At 38.5% G+C, this 19,130-nt stretch overlaps 1 protein-coding gene across 21 annotated transcripts in view; it reads left to right on the forward strand.

Moving 5' to 3' along the window:
- The window catches only part of LRRC7 (leucine rich repeat containing 7), a 197,191-nt gene that overhangs the window by 91,391 nt on the left and 86,670 nt on the right, over window positions 1-19,130 (forward strand). Inside the window, exon 8 of one of the 21 annotated variants that reach the window (XM_083510424.1) lies at window positions 12,644-12,782. The exons of 19 other annotated variants lie outside the window; for them this stretch is intronic. In XM_083510424.1, the coding sequence (XP_083366550.1) occupies window positions 12,644-12,650 (7 nt within the window). In that variant the 3' untranslated portion in view covers window positions 12,651-12,782. Of the gene's footprint in view, window positions 1-12,643; window positions 12,787-19,130 lie in introns of those variants that run through there. One more of the 21 variants, XM_083510421.1, reaches the window with a different exon arrangement.

Genomic DNA, 19,130 nt, shown 5'->3' on the forward strand with positions numbered 1-19,130 from the left:
TGTAGCTAAAAATAAAAACCAGTAGTTTACATTAAGCAGGGAAAGGCGTTCGTCTTAACCTAGGTCACGGGCAATGTGAACAGTTGGCTAAAGGACATTGCTAATTCACTGAAAATGTAATTCCCAAATTATTCTGTTGGGGATATGTCTCTGAGGACTGTGTTGCTTGGTTGCAGCTCAGTATTGATTGAAGATAATGCAACTGTCTGAATTAATGATTAGATGTTTATAAATTGTCATGATTACTTATGGTGTGTGCTGGCATGAAAAAAAAGTTGGCTGAAAAGGGACAGTTAAAAATACTGTCTTTGGGATTTCCAAACAGAGTAAGCAAGAACATAAAAGCAGACCCTTATAATGCGAAAATTTCAGTTCCTTAGATGGCAACTTGCTGGAGTAGAAATATACCTTCACTCCTGTAGAACTATTCCTATATTTTAATTAAGTATTTTAATTTCATAATGAACTTGAAAGTTGAGCTTTCTGTAAGATGCAGTTAGGCAGTATCACGAAAGGCGTGTGGTTGTGGGTGTGCCTGCTTGTGACCTACATCCTCCTAGTTAACATTGGGAAATGAAAAACATAAAGCTGTGTTCTGTATTGCTAGCAAGGTACACATGGCAGCTAATGAATTGGAATGAGGCATGGAAAAACTGAATGCAATTATGACATGTCTTGTGCTTTTTTGCTGAGAAGATTTGTGAGTGGCTTCACGGAAGTCTCACATTTCCTGTAACACGTACTTAGGTCAGCTTTTGGTTTGATCCTGTCGGATTCTTATGTTTGTATGTGTTTTAACCTACAAAGACGAGTCTCTGTTTCATGTATCCTTGGAACAGCGTCCTGTGAGATGACCTACTATTCAGATAATGGGAATAACACTTTCTAAAAGAATGAGATCACATTATTAGAGGTGGAAGGAGGTTTATTTTTGGATATCTGCCTTCAAAATTATTTTTAAGATGTTCTGGGAAGACAATATTCTTTGTAATAAGAATTCAGTAGCACTGGGATGGAACATAGCATGACTCTCTTTTCTTGTGGTTTGATATAAAGTTACAGTATTAGACAATTTGCAAAACATAACTTTATATCCTTGCATGTTGGCAACATCATTTGTGGTACTTTCAAGCAAGCATTTTGCTTTTTTGTGTAAATAATTATTGAGCACCTAAATATTATTGGTCCATCTTGTAAACAGCATACAAGTTCCAAGATTTATAGTTTGTACTGAGCAGTTTGTATCCATGGTGTCTTTCTACAAGAAGATGGAGGTACTTGCAGTGCATCTAGTTTAAACAAATGTGAACAACAAAAATGCCTTTTTATGCCAGAAATATATTGCCATGCTCATTGTTTAAAATAAGGTTTAGTAGTTCCAAACATTATTTGCAGATTAAATGTGTATTTTTAAAAGTATTTTAAGTGGAACGTCTCATGACTGCATATTCAGTGCTTCTACATGCTTCCTTCAGAAAGTCGTTCCAATTAAGTTATTTATTTTAGGAATGTTGGTTGGGGACATTGCTGCGGCTGCCCATCATCTTCTTTCCCCTAGAATGCCTATGGAGTTGGCTGAGCATAATGCTTGGTTTGCTTACATTCTTCTCAATCACCCTCCCCCCCCAATCACTTGCCTCCTCCAAAAGTCTGAATTAAATGCTCGTTTCACTTGAATATTATTCAGTGTAATCCGTTTCCCCATCTGCCCTATTTCTCTTCCTTCCACCTGTACATACCCCCTTCCAAGTACTGTTGCTTATCTTTAGAATTTTCTTAACTGGGCATGTGCAGCCTTATTACTTTTCCTGCACATGCTAATGGAAATTCATGGTTTTCTGCATACCTTCAGAGTTACTTTGCTAAACTGCCACCTAGTCATCAGCGATCTGCTCGTGTCGGTGCATGGAATGACCATTAGGAGCGTGATTATACATCTGCATTTCTTTAAATAAAGTTTTTTGGAGGACAATTATCCAGAGTTTTTCTGCTTTCTACAGATAACAATTTTACCAGAAAATAATTGCATTAAAAAGTGGAGTGTTTGCCTTGCATTTATTATTTAAGTCATAGTTCAGTAAGCTATACTTAGTTGCATATGCTTTGTGTGTAGAAAAAAAACCCCTGTTTTCATTTCCATCAGTTCTAGTTAAAAGATCTTGAGTCAGAAACCTGAATAAAGACTTATGATTGAAGCCTTGTAGAAATGGTATCAGAATATATTGTAAATAAGTTGTGTATATCACATTTCTGTCTTTAATAATTGACAGTTATCTTGCTTATTATTGATAAAGCCATTAGGCAATTATGCGTTTGGTGTAAATAGCTCATTTTACATTGTATTTGCTGAAGATCAGGTATATCATAGCAAAGATTATTATAACATAGAATTTATACATATCATATTACACATAGATATGTGCAGAAACCCACCATGCTACTTATTATGTGCGTCAAAAAGATAGAAGAGGTGTGGCACCATCTTTGCATGAAGGCTGCACCTGCATATTGAAAAACTTGTCTCCAGTTTTTTAATCCAAAGCACCTGTTCATGTTTTACTTTAAATAATTATTGATCAGACATATAATATTGTCTTTTTCCTTGATGCATCATTTTATTTGACTGTACTTCCAGTTACAGTTTTTGGAGTTGTTTAGATAAAGGTAGTAATTAGAGTACTAGTTATACTGGCAGTCTATTGAACACTTTTAAAATCATCCTGAAAGGTTGTAGAAGAAGTTAATTAGAAGTCAGTACCAGGGCATCTCCCTGAAAAGTCCTACTAAAACTTTTAAAACAATTCCTGTGTTACAATTGAATTTGGAATTTGAAATGACTCTTGTGTAGGTACAATTAATGATCCTCCACATTCTGTTATAGAATCATTCTGACTTTCATTGTCTTTGTTCATCAGTTCTCATTTATTTATATCTTAACTGTTTTCAGTTTGAATTAATCCTACGTGAACATGATTGACTAAACTGTACAGTTCGTATCAAGTTGCCTTTTCCCTTCGTAAACAAGACACTTGTTTTTCCAGTGACTTGGGAGAGTATACCGTCTGGTTGCAGACAGTCTGTTTGAATTAACTATCGCCTACCAGTGATGTCAGCACCTTCCCACGCACTAAGATACTTTGTTCTATACTTTAGTCCTAAAATATTTTATTCCGCTTGAAGAAGTTAGGTGTCTTGGGAAAACTAAATTCCCTAGAGTACCTCTGCTGCCACTGTTGCAGGATCTGAGATGCTAGGAAATGAGTAATGGAGATCTTCCACTAGACAGACCTCCCTTCTTTAGCGGCTTTCCACATAAGGACAGGAAAGTGGGAAAAGAAGAAGAGGAAGAAGAAGAAGAAGAGAAGAGTTTGGATTTGATATCCTGCTTTATCACTACCCGAAGGAGTCTCAATGCGGCTAACAGTCTCCTTTCCCTTCCTCCCCCACAACAAACACTCTGTGAGGTGGGTGGGGCTGAGAGACTTCAGAGAAGTGTGCCTGGCCCAAGGTCACCCAGCAGCTGCATGTGGAGGAGCGGAGATGCGAACCCGGTTCCCCAGATTATGAGTCTATTGCTCTTAACCACTACACCACACTGAAGAGAATGGAGAGTAGGGCAGAGAAGCTCACAGTATAGCAATTTGTTGGGAGGTATCTGAACCCTGTTATAACGCCAGTTAGGTCATCAGGTATATTATGGCATCTGAATTTCAAAACAGGGTTTTTGAAATTCAGGTCCCATCATATACCTGTTTCCTGATTTTACAAAACCTGCTTTGTTTGCTCAGCCCAGTTTGAATTGACCTGAGGGATATTTTCCCAGCACCATCTGCAACTTGCATTTGCAATCTGTGCTTGTTCATCTTGTAGGATTTTTTTTGCTGATAGTCATTTCCCCCTATTTTATAATATTTTGTTGTATCACAGTACCAAACAGTTTACCAACATAACATTTCTAATTATTTACTTGTCTATATAAGTAGATATTTTCTAAAAACAAATGATAGTTTATATTCCTAAAATTATTTCAGTGCACTAAGCATAAAATTGTATTTGCACACCTAAAAAGCAGTTCTTAAACACAAAGCCATGGCATTCCCCCCTCATTTTTATTTTTTAGGTCTAACTGATACAGGGTTCTGCTTCACTGCTGAAATGCCTGTACTGTTTAACAAAATGTTTAGAAAAATAATAATCCAAAATTAGTTATACATGTTCTCAATTTCCATTCAATTTCCTGCCTGTTGACATCTCAGATTAATTCATTTCCTATAACATTTTTAATTAAATATAAATTAGATTGGCTAGGACATTTTTCACTATAACATGACATCTCTTAATCGCCAGTGTTATGTTAATACTACTCAAGGTTGAATTTCCTTTGAAATGAGACACAATACTTGATTAGGAGTTAAGACTATAAGAAGAGCCCTGCTAGATCAGACTGCCATGCTGTTCTCACACTGGCCAACCAGATTGCTATGAGAAGTCTGCAAGCGATACAGACACAACAGACCTCCCCAGCAACTGGTATTCAGAAGCATACTCTCTCTGGTAGTACACAGCCTAATAACCATTGATAACCTCCATGAATTTGTCTACCCACCTTTTAAAACATCCAAGTTGGTGGCCATTCCTTTATAAACATTACAATCTATACACCTATACATTGTCTGTACTCTGTCTGAAGTACTTGTGTCTGTCTTGCCTCTTACAACATTCAGCTGCATTGGATGTCCTTGGATTCTAGTATATTCAGGGAGAGATAAATCTTACTGATTTCCATTTTCTGCATTTCATGCATAATCTTATACAGTGCTATCATGTCCCCCCTTCCCTCCCCCCCCCCGAAATTTCCAAACCCTTTCTCATAGAGCCACATTATCATTTTGGTTGCCATTTTCTTAACCTGCTCCAGTTCTGTAACATTCTGTTTGAGGTGCAGCAACCATTGGAGGCTGGTAGAACCTACACTTGTTGGGACATCTAGGAGGTCCTGTGGGTGGGGTTTAGGTCCCCATGCTTATGAGGAGGAGGTACTACTAAGTTAACCACTCTGTGGCTTCCCCCTCCCCCGGTTCAACTAAGGAAGGATCTTAATTCAACTTATTCTCATGAAAGTGGACAAGGATTGCAGGCAGCATACATCATCCACTGAAATTAAATTGTAGCAATTACCCCAGTGTCATATTGTGAGCTTCATGGCTGAGGGAGGTTTTGAATTCAGGTCTCCCAGGTTCAAGCCCTTTGAGGTGGTGATGGCAGCAGCTTGCGGGTATATAACTAGTGGTGTCTTTAATGTACATTTTAAAATACTAAATTAGAGGAGGGCAGACTTCAAGCTTGTGTGCCTGGGATCTACTTTGTGTTTTACTAAAACTCCAAGAGCCACCAACTACAGCCACTCTGTTAAGCAGCTTGTTTTGTTGTAATTGCTGTTGCAGGCCCATCCCCCTGAAATAATTTCATATATAAATGTTTAATACATTTAGAGTTGCATTTATACAGACATATCTATGAGCCCTATTGAACCCTATGGGAATTACATCTGAGTAGTCATGTATATAATTGTGCTGGCACTCTCCTCTTAAATTTAAAATAATTTAAATGCTACAAACATAAATATAAAGTTCCAAAAAAAATCACAACAAAACTGTTTAGGATAGCTTGCAATTTCAACAGAAGCCTCCATAATTCTCTCTCCTGTCCTATCAAAGAAATAGTTTCCCTTTGCAAGTTCTTGCATTAATTTCTCTCACCTATTTCTTTCATACTAATCTTACAGTAGAAGCAAAAGGGGGGATTTTCCCTTCTTACCTCAGTCAAGGAAATGTCATGTATCTGCAAAAGTCCCGCCTCTCTGCTCTTTCATGCATTCACACACCACTAGGGACTGAGGGAGGAACTGATGAAGGGAATTACATACTGCGCATTAAAAACAGCAAAAAGCTTGGGGCTATGCAAAAATTCCCCCACCCCTCTACCATGGAGGTTAGACCTTAAGTTTTCTGCCTCCAGGTGTGGCTTCTGAGAGAGAGAAAAGCAAGAATATTGAAACAAGAATCACCCTTCCCTCTCTGCCCTGTGCTTTCTGTGAAAGAGTAGCTTGATTTTATTTGTGTCCTCTCTTTGGAGACAAAAGAGGGATTTACTGCTAGAGATTTTTATAACTGGTGAAGCAGAGAAGATGGACAGAAACTACTCAGTCACCAGTGGGCTGGTTTGGTAGAAGGCAGCTTCCAACATTCCTGTGACAATAAACTTGCAGAATACAAAGCGCTTACACTATTCACAGGTATTTTGCATTCAGTGCATTTCTATTACTAGAATAATCTCATGTTGAGACATTACTAACGAATATATCACAGTCTTTATTCATTTTTTCTGCTAATAGAACTGATCAGATATTTATTTCACAGGTTACAATACACAGTCTTAAGATTCCGCTTTGTGTTAAGACAATATAGGCTTTAATTATTCTATCATCCACTTTAGCCTTGCAAGCTCTCAGTTGGAAACTCCATAATCTACTTTCCAAGGTCTGTGTTTCTTCTGGTAAAACTCCTGCTCTGAATATTTATAGTTTATCAAAGCTTCAAATTTTAATGAAACTGCCACTTCAAACTGAAAGTTTTAGGACATGAATATCCTTTTGATTTTCTAAATAAGATTAACTGCATTTCAACTGAACTAATCCTCAACTGTCTGATGGTTCTCTATGGACTGTCAGCAGTTTTAACAACTTTTAAGAATTCTTTACATGCATTTGAAAAAATGCACTGGCCTGGATCCATAACACAAGCTGTCCATGTGGGGAAATCACTACTGTATGTGCTTGAGATAATATTTCTGGCATCAGCTCATTGTGTTTCACCCTAAGTCCCCACCCACAATAAAGGGGACCCTTTGAAGGGATCCTTCAGATATCCACTGGAAGAGGGAGCTAAAAAGCCACTATCATTAAACAGAGGAAGGTAACCTCCGCAGGCTGGGGAACAAGGAGGTGAAGAACAGAGCTTTTTTGCACCCTAAACTATCTTGATGCCTCTGGGTATGGTAGAAGACAATGTCCTGTCATCACTGATAAATTAAAATGCAACTGAGTCCTCTTGGATTCTACTTGTGAAATGAACATTATTTTGTCCGTCATTTCAGGTCACCCTGATCTAGACTAAAGTCTGATTAGGAGAAAGCAGCATTTTAACATATCTTGGGAGTCCTGGAAATTGATTACTTATTTTACCTTCATTGTCAGTTGTGAAGACATTTGTTATTCACTAACATTTGAGAAAATATATACATCAATGTGTGTGAAAATATTGTTCATCTTACACCTCACAGTGATACACTACTTCTGATATGAAGCAGAACCTTCTATAGGGCTGCTTGCCATAGGAGAATATTGTTAGTCACAGAAGGAGGCTATATGTACAGATTGGGTGCTCACATTTTTGTCTCTGTAGCTTACGTAGCAATCTGGGCAAATCATTTCCTTAACAAACTTAACAAAAGTAGGCTTCATTGCTGTAGTAAAAATATTGAGAGAAAGCCTTGATGACACATGTTGTTCTTACATAGATTAAAAAAGAATGGCCAGCAGTAGAGATCTAGTGTGTATTCAGATGTGGTATGAATGTGTTAAAATTATTTTTTCTTTACCCCCTTTTACCTATATTTTACTGAAGTATTTTTCACAGATATAATTGATGTAAATGTTTAGATGGAATAACTTCTTTTATCTGACAAATTTAATTTAGTTTTATTCAACATTTGTTGTTATTATTAAAATTAGTATACCACCCTTCATCTGTAGATCTCAGGGCAGATGACAACTTAAAAATACAAGATAAAAACTTCAAAATACATACTAAAAATAAGAACAAATACAAACCAATAACCCCCTCCCCTCCCACAACACATTTAAAAGGGTATCAGTTGTTAATTAGCCAAAGGCCAAATGTAGTTTATTGGGAATTGTTTACCATGACATAATTCTAATCGATTGGCAATAGATAGAAAATGAAAAGTAATGCAATATATTTTAAGATCAGAGAAATTAAATAACAAATCATTTATTAGTGTATCTAGCTGCAGCTCAGCGAGTAGTTTTCTACCGCTTGACAGATTTGAGTAATTTCATGCACAGTTGAACTTTTAAAAAGCAGAGAAGTACAATTATGAATTCTATTTCTCATTTAGTGTAACTTCTTTATTCTACATGATCTTGCACAGTGGAAACTGCAAATACCGTATTTTTCGCACCATAACACTCACTTTTTTCCTCCTAGAAAGTAAGGGGAAATGTCTGTGCATGTTATGGAGCGAATGCCTACGGATGGTGGGGGGATCTGCTGCAATTGTGAGCAGAGGATCCATGGTTCTGCTTCCTTCCCTCCTCTGTGGCTCGCTTTGAAACAGCAAAGCGGGAGAAGAGCCGCTGAGTGGGGAGGAGAGAGGGAAAGAGAGCCTGCTTCTTTAAAGGAGCAAAGCGGGAGAGGAGAGGAGCCGCTTACATGAGTGTAAGCGGCTCCTGTCTGGTTGGTTCCTTTAAAGCAAGCAGGCTCTTTGTCCCTCTCTCCTCCCCACTCAACTCGCTACATAGCAGCAAAGTTTTTCAGCTCGCTAAGCTGGGGATGAGCGGGGAGGAGGGAGAAAAGCAGAGCCTGCTTGCTTTAAAGGAGCAAAGCGGGAGAGGAGAGGAGCCTTCTCCCCTTATACCCCTCCTCTTCTTCATTATTAGCAGCATCCTTCTCCACACACCCTACGCGTGCTCCTTGTCCCTTGAGTGCTTTTCCTTCCCTCCCCACTTAAAACGTGGTTACAAAGCACAGATCCACATGGATCCTCAGGATTTTTGCACTGGGTCACCCCAAATTCACCATCAGATCACATAGCATGTCCATGGCTACATCTTGCACCAAAAAAATCACGCACCCACTGTTGCCTGGGGCCGCAGTGGTGCAAAAACGTAGTTACAAAGCATGGATCCACATGGACCCTCAGGATTTTTGCATTGGGCTACTCCAAACTCACTGTCAGATCACATGTCTGTGGCCACAGCATGAACCACAAAAATCATACATCCACTGTTTCGTTTAGAATATTTTTTTTCTTGTTTTCCTCTTCTAAAAACTACGTGCGTGTTATGGTCGGGTGCGTGTTATAGAGCGAAAAATACGGTATTTCTGTCCAGAATGATGACCTTGATATTTCCTGTTGAAATAAAAATCAGTATTGGGATTTAATACTCTTGCAGAAGATTTTGTACTCTGGCATTTTACCATCAATATGTTGTTGCCAATATATTAATAGGCAGTGTGAACAAAAAGAATTAAAAAATTATGATATATTATAATTAATCCTATGTCGTATGGATGTGGAACCAGTGGCATAGCTTGCTTGCTAGTTAAATGTGTGTTGGGAAAAGGTTTACCTGTTGATGATTTATTATGATTATTGGGTGCTATCCACGTAAATAGATCCATTACTGCAAGGACTTTTGGCTATTCAAAGGAACTTCTCTCCCTCTCCTTGTGCACCCCCATATCTTCCAAAATCTGGAGCAGATTTCAAGAGGACGTCAGAGTGCTCAGAGAGAGGAGAGGGAGAGGATGTTTGTTGCACAAGCAGAAATCCTTGCCGATAGCAAATCTATTTTGTTGGATGTTATTTACAGCTGCTAGTGTAACAATAAAAAGGTAGCAACTCTGAGTGCTGTAGCCAAATGCACATACCACTTTTGCCAGGTTATTTGAATTTAGGATTCTTTTTAAATTCAGTAATTTTAGTAAGATTAAAGCCAGTTTCTTAAACATTTAATGAGAACTGACTATCTTTGTGCACATTAAACTGACTAAAAATGAATTTGCAAGAAATTGGACATCACTAAAAGAGATTTTGATGATTAATGCAATGTAGGACCATTAATCTAACACTTAGGAAAGGGATGGTGAACCTACAGGCTACCAGGATCTCTGTACATTCCCTGGTATTCACACGCCTTCATTTAGGCACCACCTGACCTTCTTCAAGCCCTCTATTTACGACTCTCATTATAACAGCACCCAAAGTATAACAGTATTTCTGTGATATTTGGTAACACTTTGGAAGTGTTCTGCTCACCTTTCTGCTGATGCTATAAAGAAGAAGCACTGTATGTCTAAAGCAGATAATCTGAATGGTAAGGATCCAAATGTCGGCAAGCTGAAGAAGTGACAGTGTTGTATTCCGTTCTGCCTATTTCCATGAGCAGATTTAAATGACCAATGGAAAGGTGAATATTGTTTGTTTCTTGGGGTGCGTGTGTTAAAGTGAAGGATAGGTGAGAATAACTGTGGTGTGTGTGGTGGCAGTGGGGGGGGGATGTACTGAAGCGGTACAGTGTGGTGAGAGCCAGTGTGGTGTAGTGGTTAAGAGCAGTAGACTCGTAATCTGGGGAACCGGGTTCGCGTCTCCGCTCCTCCACATGCAGCTGCTGGGTGACCTTGGGCTAGTCACACTTCTTTGAAGTCTCTCAGCCCCACTCACCTCACAGAGTGTTTGTTGTGGGGGAGGAAGGGAAAGGAGAATGTTAGCCGCTTTGAGACTCCTTCGGGTAGTGATAAAGCGGGATATCAAATCCAAAACTCTACAGAAAGAAAACATTTTTCTTTTCCCTGCTGGCAGTGGGGTAACCCCCCACAGTTGATCCAGCCTGCAAAAGTAAGAGTCACATCTGCTATGCCAACCACTTTCTGGTCCAGCCCCACCCGTTGCTGAAATGGATCTCCTGACAGCTTTTCACCAAGATAGTGCAGTTCTTCCTGGCGTAGGAAGGAGAAACTGAAATTTGAATGAAAAGGGCACCTAACTACAAAAACAAAGAAAAAGAATCACAAGCAAGAAGTGTAAAACCTTTGACAATGCAGATGGCAAGGTTCCCTTCAAGGAATCATGAAGGTTTAGCACTTGCATAGATGAATCACTTGGATAATATTACAGAAATTATGTAATTGCAATTTTATACTGCAGTGTTTGACATTTTCTCAGAATAATTTTAAGGTCATATTAGCTTTGTCTTTAGTCAATTATGAGGAGAACCACCTTGTCTCTATTTCCGTAGCATGTTCTCTCAGCTTCTACTTTATGCACCATTATGACAATATTATGTTAATAGAGAAGGACATTCATTCTGGATTCTTGGTTTCTGCTCCTGAAATTCATACTTCCTGGCTACAGTCATTTAATCTTTTTGTATTTAGGTTTTTCCATTTGTAAGAACAGATATTATTTCAGAGAGTGAACAGACATGCATAGGGAAAAGTAGTTATTTGGGTAATTTGGTCCAATACACTTGTGGCTTTTAAAGGGAACCAGCATTTTGAATTGTGTTCAGAAATGGGCTGATGGCCTGCACAGGTAGTACTGCAAGTGGGTGACCTGATCCTGACATTTAGCAAGAGTCGGGAGCTTTAGCAGCAGAATCCTGTTTTTGAATAGTCTTTGAGGGCAATGGCAGCCCGATGTACAGCACAGTACTGTAAATCTGTTCGGATGTAACAAGTATATGTGTGGCTTCTGTCAGGTCAACTACCCCAAACACAGGCTCAAGTCATGATCACTGGTTAGGTGTTTTTGACAATGTGTAATTTTTAAAAAAACAAAAACAAAACAGAATGAGTTTCACATGTGCTATACAAAATAGTTTCCTGTATGAGTTTAATTAAAACTAGATGTGCATTAATAAAGATAGAGCATGAGTTCAAAAAAAGGGAGAAAATTAAGAAGGACGTCAACTCTATACCAACTCAATAGTATTTCCAAGTGGACTTGTACTGTATAGGATAGTGCTGTGATAGACAGAATGAAATGGTATGGCTATGAGAATATGCAAGTGAATATTCACCTGTTTACTATGCTATTGATACTCATTGTGGGCAAGTGAAAAAGATAAGGGTCTCAAATAAACTTCCTGTAGGCGATGGGACAAGCGGAGGAAAATATGCCTAACATGTTTTCACACATTAGACTTGTCTAATAGTAGAATCCCTGTTCTTGTAATGTTTGTATTTAGAACTTATTTGCTTAATATTTCTTTATGATGAAATCTGATATTTAAAGTATTAGGAAGAATTTAAGTTTTCCTTGGGCATCCCTTTCAGTTTAGATAATAGATTTCACCATGTAAGGGTTCATTCATAAGGAAGATTTAGCCACATGTTAATCACATAGTGGTGAAGTCACAAAATCAAACATTATATATAAGGGTCTGGGCTAAAAACTAAGATTTTACTTTAATGCTCTAGGTTACTTTCCTTCATGACTGAATGATATTATACAATATTTGGAAGAATATTTTCACTAAGTTGAGGTATTCAGAAAACATTTCCCTGCAAGGAATACTATTTTTCTCCTTTCTTTGCCCTTGAACTTGGGCCTCAATGACTTTAATCAAGCAGGAGACACCAAAATATATTTTCATCACTCTCCAAATTAATTTTAAGTTGATTAAGTAAGAAGTGCAGAAAATTTAATTTCAAATTATTTCCTAATGTTATAAGTTAGTGCTCTCTTAAGTGCCATAAGCCATTTGGTAGCTTTAGACACCTCTTCTACTCCAGCAGTTCCATCTTTTGGGCATTGAAATTGATTTTTCTCATCTTAGCATTTGAAGATCCAGAGTGTGCCCCTTGCCCCATCGCCTGGGAGAGTACAATGGCACCAACAGCAGAGGATGTGAAGGCAGCAGCTTTTCGAGCACCTGAAATGGCAGCATCAGGAGCATCAGCACGAATAGACTGTGTTGAGGTAGTTCTCCCACACTATACTATGAAACCAAAACAGTTTGGGGATACTACATGCTGATGAAGGCTGCCTTTTACTATATTGACCTTTATGCAAATGTTTGCTGTGTTTTAGCATATTCACATTTTCTTTGCATGGTCATGAGAAGAGAATCTGCCCATGCTTGAACTTCTGCTTAGACATACACTGGGCCAATTCCCAGGAATTTTATCAATTCACAGCCATACATTTTGAAGATCAATATTACCAATTTGTAATGTAGCCAACGCAGCCACTGAAATAATAGTAGTATAATCATTAACAGAACCAACAAATTTAAAGTTGTGTTAGTTTAAATGTAGGAAAACTATAGGTAAGATGTTAAGTTTCTATTAAAGCCTTTAGTCCTGTCACTTAAAATTGCTTCTGAAAATACCTTTTTTCTCATAGCCAATTAATAACAATCATTAATGGCAGAATATCAGAAGGTCTTCTGCTAATGCTTACTTCCAAGTCAGGCGCAGGCATGTGTCTGAAAGGACACTTCAGACATTCCGGGGAAGAAGCATGAGTGATTTGTGCTGTTTAATCAAATGTTTCCAGTCTTATTTGAAGGAAACATAAATGCATATCCTGTTTGCCATAGGGCTGGTGGGGGAAATGCATTGTGCCTCTGAATCAGGAGAAGGTATATCTCCCTCAGGGAATATATGCATCTCCTTTCAGTAAGACATGGACGATGGAGAAAAGAAGCCAAAGTCACTCAAGTTTATTCTCAACACTATTCTAGACTGTCTAAAATAGCTCTGATTTGTGCAGAGACAGAGGGATAAGTCCTTTTGATGTTGTTGTTTTCCAACACAGGAGTGACTTTTAGATGTTTTCCTATATCTCTAAAGTAACTTATGATTTAATTATGTTGTTGATTTATGTTCTTATGTTTGGATGATCTTCTGTACAGAAACTGCACTCTGTTTATAAAATTTTAAATAGGCTCTATTTTTTAGTTTGTATTAGTCATAGTATCTTGATAGAAATTTATATATAGTATTGCAACAGAGATATGATTCATTAGTTATGTGCATCTGTAGATGTGTTCACATGTATGTTTTTGGGTTTTTTTACTGATTGGTGTACACTTTCATTGGCACCATTTGAAGTGTGAGTTCCAATATTGAGAATGTTAGATGTGTATGTGAATATAAAGTGTAGCAGTTTTTATATTTAAAGACAGGAATGGAGTTCATATAGCTATTGCAGTGGGTGCATGTCATTAACATAGAGAACTGTAAGCTGGTTATAGGTCAAATGATATGAACAACTTTTATTTTTAAAAATTGTAGAATTCCCAGTAGCAAATGGACCCATGTTAAAAAAATTAACAAATAGAAATGACAAACTAAATCAGGTTTGAACTACCTGCACAATAACTAAATGGTACTAGTCAAAACTGAAATGTGAACAGCATTTCAGATGTCTTCTAAGGGACCTTTTCCGCCCTCCTGCAACCCTGCACAAGTGCCTCTGTATGTTGGGAAGCATATCAGAAATGGGATATGACATATTTTCTTCAACTATGCTTCCAGTCCATTACCAGAGAGAAAGTAGCAAGAGGCTGCTCTCAAGAAGGGACTTCAGTTTTATGACATTTCCCCCCAGATAGACACTAACTGCAATATATTATTGGAATATACAGTCCTTGCCTCTGGCTAAATAGGCCATTGTGATTTGAGGTGCCTCTCCAGAGAATGGTTATACCTGAGAATTAAATGTACGTACTAAAATGATAAAGTGTGAACGCAGCAAATGGATGCTTAAAATATCTGCATCATTCAGGTGCACTAAACCAGAGAGCCAAGATTCTCTGCAATTTCCTGGGCAGGATTCAGCTAACAAGTCTCTCTAGTAAAAGCAAGTATAAGGGTGCCTGCTAGCACACTGGGGCTTCCTCCCTATTGCACACCCTTTCATTGAAATTTGCTGGAGAAGGGAGGCCAGGAGATCCCCAGAACAGCACACAGGGGAAAAGAGGAGATTGTTCAATCCAGCAAGTTGAAAAGCTTGAGCTGATGGGATGATTGCCATAGTGCTACATTGAATTCCTCCTCCTGTCAAGTAGAAACTAATTGGCAAACCAATGTCTGATGTTGTGTAATTTGTTTAGTGGCCATCGCATGGGAGATGAAACTGATGAGCTTCAAGGTGAAATGTGAAGAAGCTCCTTGTCGGTTTTACCTTTAGCAATTGTTCTATTGCATACATCTTCATCAAAAATAATAATTTTGGTATCACTTTATTCTGGTGTTGGATCAAACTGCAAATCAAATATGTCATTTGTAGTGTACCATTAAAGTGAGACTATTTTCACTAATTTAAAGAATGCCTAGTATATAATTTTGTAATATGTTTATTTTTCCATATGGATATTTTGATGCTTGTGCCATCTTATACTAATGAGTACATAGGCTCTACTGACTTAAGTAGCTCAAGATTAATATATAATGCATATATAAGGAGTCCAAAAATATTCTGTTGCAGACTCTGTTGTATTTTTATTGAATTCTGTTGTGATTATTGTGTTTTGGAAAACCAGTAAGTTTCTAAGAATGGATCACTCTTTCATATGTGCGATATTCCGGGGGGGTGTGTGTGTGTGTGTGTGTGTTCCAATCATTGAATTGTGGGAAGCAATCTGCTTTCTCTGTGACCTCCTTTTAAATTTATTATAATTATAAGTTTCTCTTAGTATCTGTGCAGTCACAAATATATGGGATCTGCACTTCCAAATACATCATTTTTTAAAAATCTAGAACTAGACATGCCATCACCCACGCCACTCTTTGGTGCGCATTCTCAAGGGTATTTGGCTCCTGCCTTCCCAGTCATTTTCTTTTCTACAGGTACAGCTGCAACATAATGAAAAGATTTCTCCTGGCTATTTCTTCATCCTCACATGGCAAAATAAATAGATGATTGCCACTTATTCTTTCTTCTCTTCTTGTGATTTTACTTTGTATTTATTCTCTTTTTACATTGTGTGTTTAAATTTTGTTTGGTTTACTCATATGTCTTGTGGCATCGCTCTCAACATTTTTGCTGAATGGCTCTAAAGCTGGATTTTCCTGCAAAGTTGCCCCATAAAGTGGGCTGAAGAAGGTTCCACACCTCTGCTTTATCAGATCTAAGAAAAGGATTGAGAATTCCTCTTCAAGCATCCTTCACCTTACTTGGTCATTGGTGAAACTTACATATTGCATCTCATACTGCACATACAGATAATGGAGAATAGGACACAGGCGATCATAGACAGTAAACTGTGTTTCATAGTGGCACTGTCATTGTTCATTGCCAGCTACATGGTGTGCATATCTCAATATCAACATTTTTTGTGGGACAAGGCATCCTCCTTTTCTGGTTATCTTCCAAACAGTGGAGGTGAACACGTCTCAGTTTTGTAACAGGAAGCAAACAGCAAATCCATACTCCTGACTGTATGTCAGAAACATTGACAAGCGCATCCATGGACATGCTTAGGTGCACTTCTCTGGACTGACATAGGATGCTAGAACTATGGTTCAAAACTTACCATGGCTTAGGCCTTTTTTTTGGAAAAGGCAGTTGATGCCTTGGATAGAGGACAAAAACTCTGCAAGACAGCTTGTGATATGGATTTGACAGCACAACAGTATACAAGTTTTGCTTTGGTCAAGGTTTGCTTTGGCACAGGACCTCTTCCGGTCATCCTACCTCCCTAGCTACAGAGGCTTCCCAGCAGACCTCTTTGTACTCTGTGAAGAAAAGCTTTTCAGTTGGGAAGTCATTCAAGTGACATAAAACATCAGACTCTTCCAGATATCAGCTTCGACTTTCTCTTCATCATTTTGCCAGTGTTTAGCAAGTAGCTAAGGGTGTTTTTTGTTGTTGTGTGGTCTTCCCTCATTACTGGCCAGTGGCTGCTAGTGTTTGACTTTCTTCCTCAAGACAGAGTCTTTCACTTTATCCCCACCTCTCCTCCTTTAGAGGTATTGATACTCATCTAAATGGCAGCAGTGGAACAAGTACCCAGACATCAAAGATTGTGCTAAATGTTCTTAGGGGAGCTGGGGAATCTCTGTCTGAAATTTCAAGAGGTAGGTACATTCATTTGACATTCCTTCCTTGCATTCATTGATCCATTGCATCCCCTGAAACGTGTGCAGAGGAGGGTGATTAAGAAGATGAAGGGTCTGGAAACCAAGCCTTCTGAGGAGCAGTTGAGGGAGCTGGATATGTTTAGCCCATGGATAAGAGAATTCTGAGAGATAAGATAGCCATCTTAAAATATTTGAAGGGCTGTTACATGGAAGATGGAGCAAGCTTGACCACTCCAACTTCAGACCAATTGGCCAACTATCTTGCCACAATGCTGAGTCTTCTTGACATCTTGGAACTCTGTGTAAATGTGGGGAATTCCTGTTTGGTATTAATGCACTGGCCTGAATTCATCAGAGCACTTTCCATCAATATACATTCTTATCTTTAGCATGGGCAAGAAAGAATATTCTTATGTTTTCATCTATGGCTGACCATAGTACTGAACAGCTTGCAGTCCAAATTCAGTTTTTCAGTTATTTTGCTTCAACTCAGGGCTAACCCATTTGCTCTGAGCTTCTTACTACTTTTGATTATGGCACTTAATATTTAAGCTACCTTTCCTGGTTACTATTGCTTCATCTCAAAGGGTTACTACATCAGCTTTCTATGTTCATCTGGTACTACAGACTTGATGTTTGATCCAGAACGGATGCTCCTCTGGAATGGCTGTGCTGAACCCAGAGCTTTCTAGGCAGCTCCCCAGCCTTTGGTAAGTTAGTTTGCTATTCATATAGCCTGCTCTTGCTCACTTTTTTTGTATAGCCGCTGCGCACAGTCCATTAGGAATTGAGCAGGAAAGTGGGGGCCATGCCCTTTTGAGTGTGCACACTCTGGGGTAAGCAGCCTGCCAAAACACTAACCAAGTTCAAGAAATCTGAAAAACAAGTCTGCACTGGCACATAACCTGTATGTCTCTGCACAGATCACTCATTGAAGAACTACAGTTACAGATAAGCAAACTTTCTGAGTAGCTCCTGGCTGTGTGTGTGCTTATGTGTTAATGTCAATTTTTAACAAACTCTTTGCCTCCTAATATCCTTCTCTACCTGATGTGGGATTGAAATCAAGATACATTACATCTCCCTGATCCACTGAGCTTGAAACTCTTTCAAAAATGGAAATAAGATTAGGCTGGTATGACTTGTTTTTGAGAAAGATGTGCTAGTTCTTAGTAATCACAGCATCCTTTTTTGAGTGTACACCTTTCCTTGCATCAGTGTCAAGCTGACTAGTTGGTAGTTGCCTGGGTTTCCCCCTTTTTAAAGTTGGGGACCACATTTGCCTGCCTCCCGTCCCCAGGGACCTCACCTATTCTCAAAGAATTCTCAAAGATTATAGACAGAGGCTCTGATATTACATCTGCAAGTTCTTTTAGTATCCTCAGATGTATTTCATCAGACCCCGGAGATTTAAATTCATTTAAAGTAGCTAGGTGTTCCCTTACTGCCTCTTCTCTTTTCTTGGGCTGAAGCTCCCTCTCTGCATGATTTATTAGATTACACCAGGTTGGGCATTGTTTTCTTGTTATTTTCACACTTTGTCATCACTACTGCTGCCAACATCTCACCATTCAACAGTATGTTATTTCTTCTACACACATAAGTATGAGAGAAACTTACTTACTTTCAGCAACTTCCACGTTGCTTTCTGCCTCCAGCAGAAGCCAGCTGTCATAGAATGTCATGTGAACTATCCCCACACCTGTGCGATCGTGATCATCTTCCCATGAAGTCTTGAGATCCCTGAATCCATACCTATGCATGCTCATTACTGCCTCATCCATGGCACTGATTCTATATCCCATTTCAAAGAGCAAGACCAGCATTTGGTTGCATTAGTATAGTGGTAGTTATTACTTAGATGCATGCCTTATGTAAGGCTGTTCCATAGTGTTACTGAATTTCTATAACATAAAAATGGTTAGAAGGTTCAAAAGGTTGTAAGCCGAGGGGAAAGCAGTTACCAAACCATTTTGCAATTATAAATGACAAATGGAGTATAAACCCCATATTAATTATTTAAGGCAAAGAAATGCCTAGCTCAAGCCATGCTACCATTGAATTTAAGTCTCAACTTGACAGCAACACACAAGGCTTTCAAAATAATGAAACGAAATGGCAGAAGTAGAAAGAGAAATAGCACTCGTATAACACATTTCAGTTGATATATTGCAGGCACAAATCCAAAATTGTTAATAATGAAGCATCTTATTTCAGCTTTTATTCATTCTGTAG

Source organism: Podarcis liolepis (assembly GCF_965112155.1).
Source record: "Podarcis liolepis genome assembly, chromosome: 6".
Classification (NCBI taxonomy): Eukaryota; Metazoa; Chordata; class Lepidosauria; order Squamata; family Lacertidae; genus Podarcis; species Podarcis liolepis.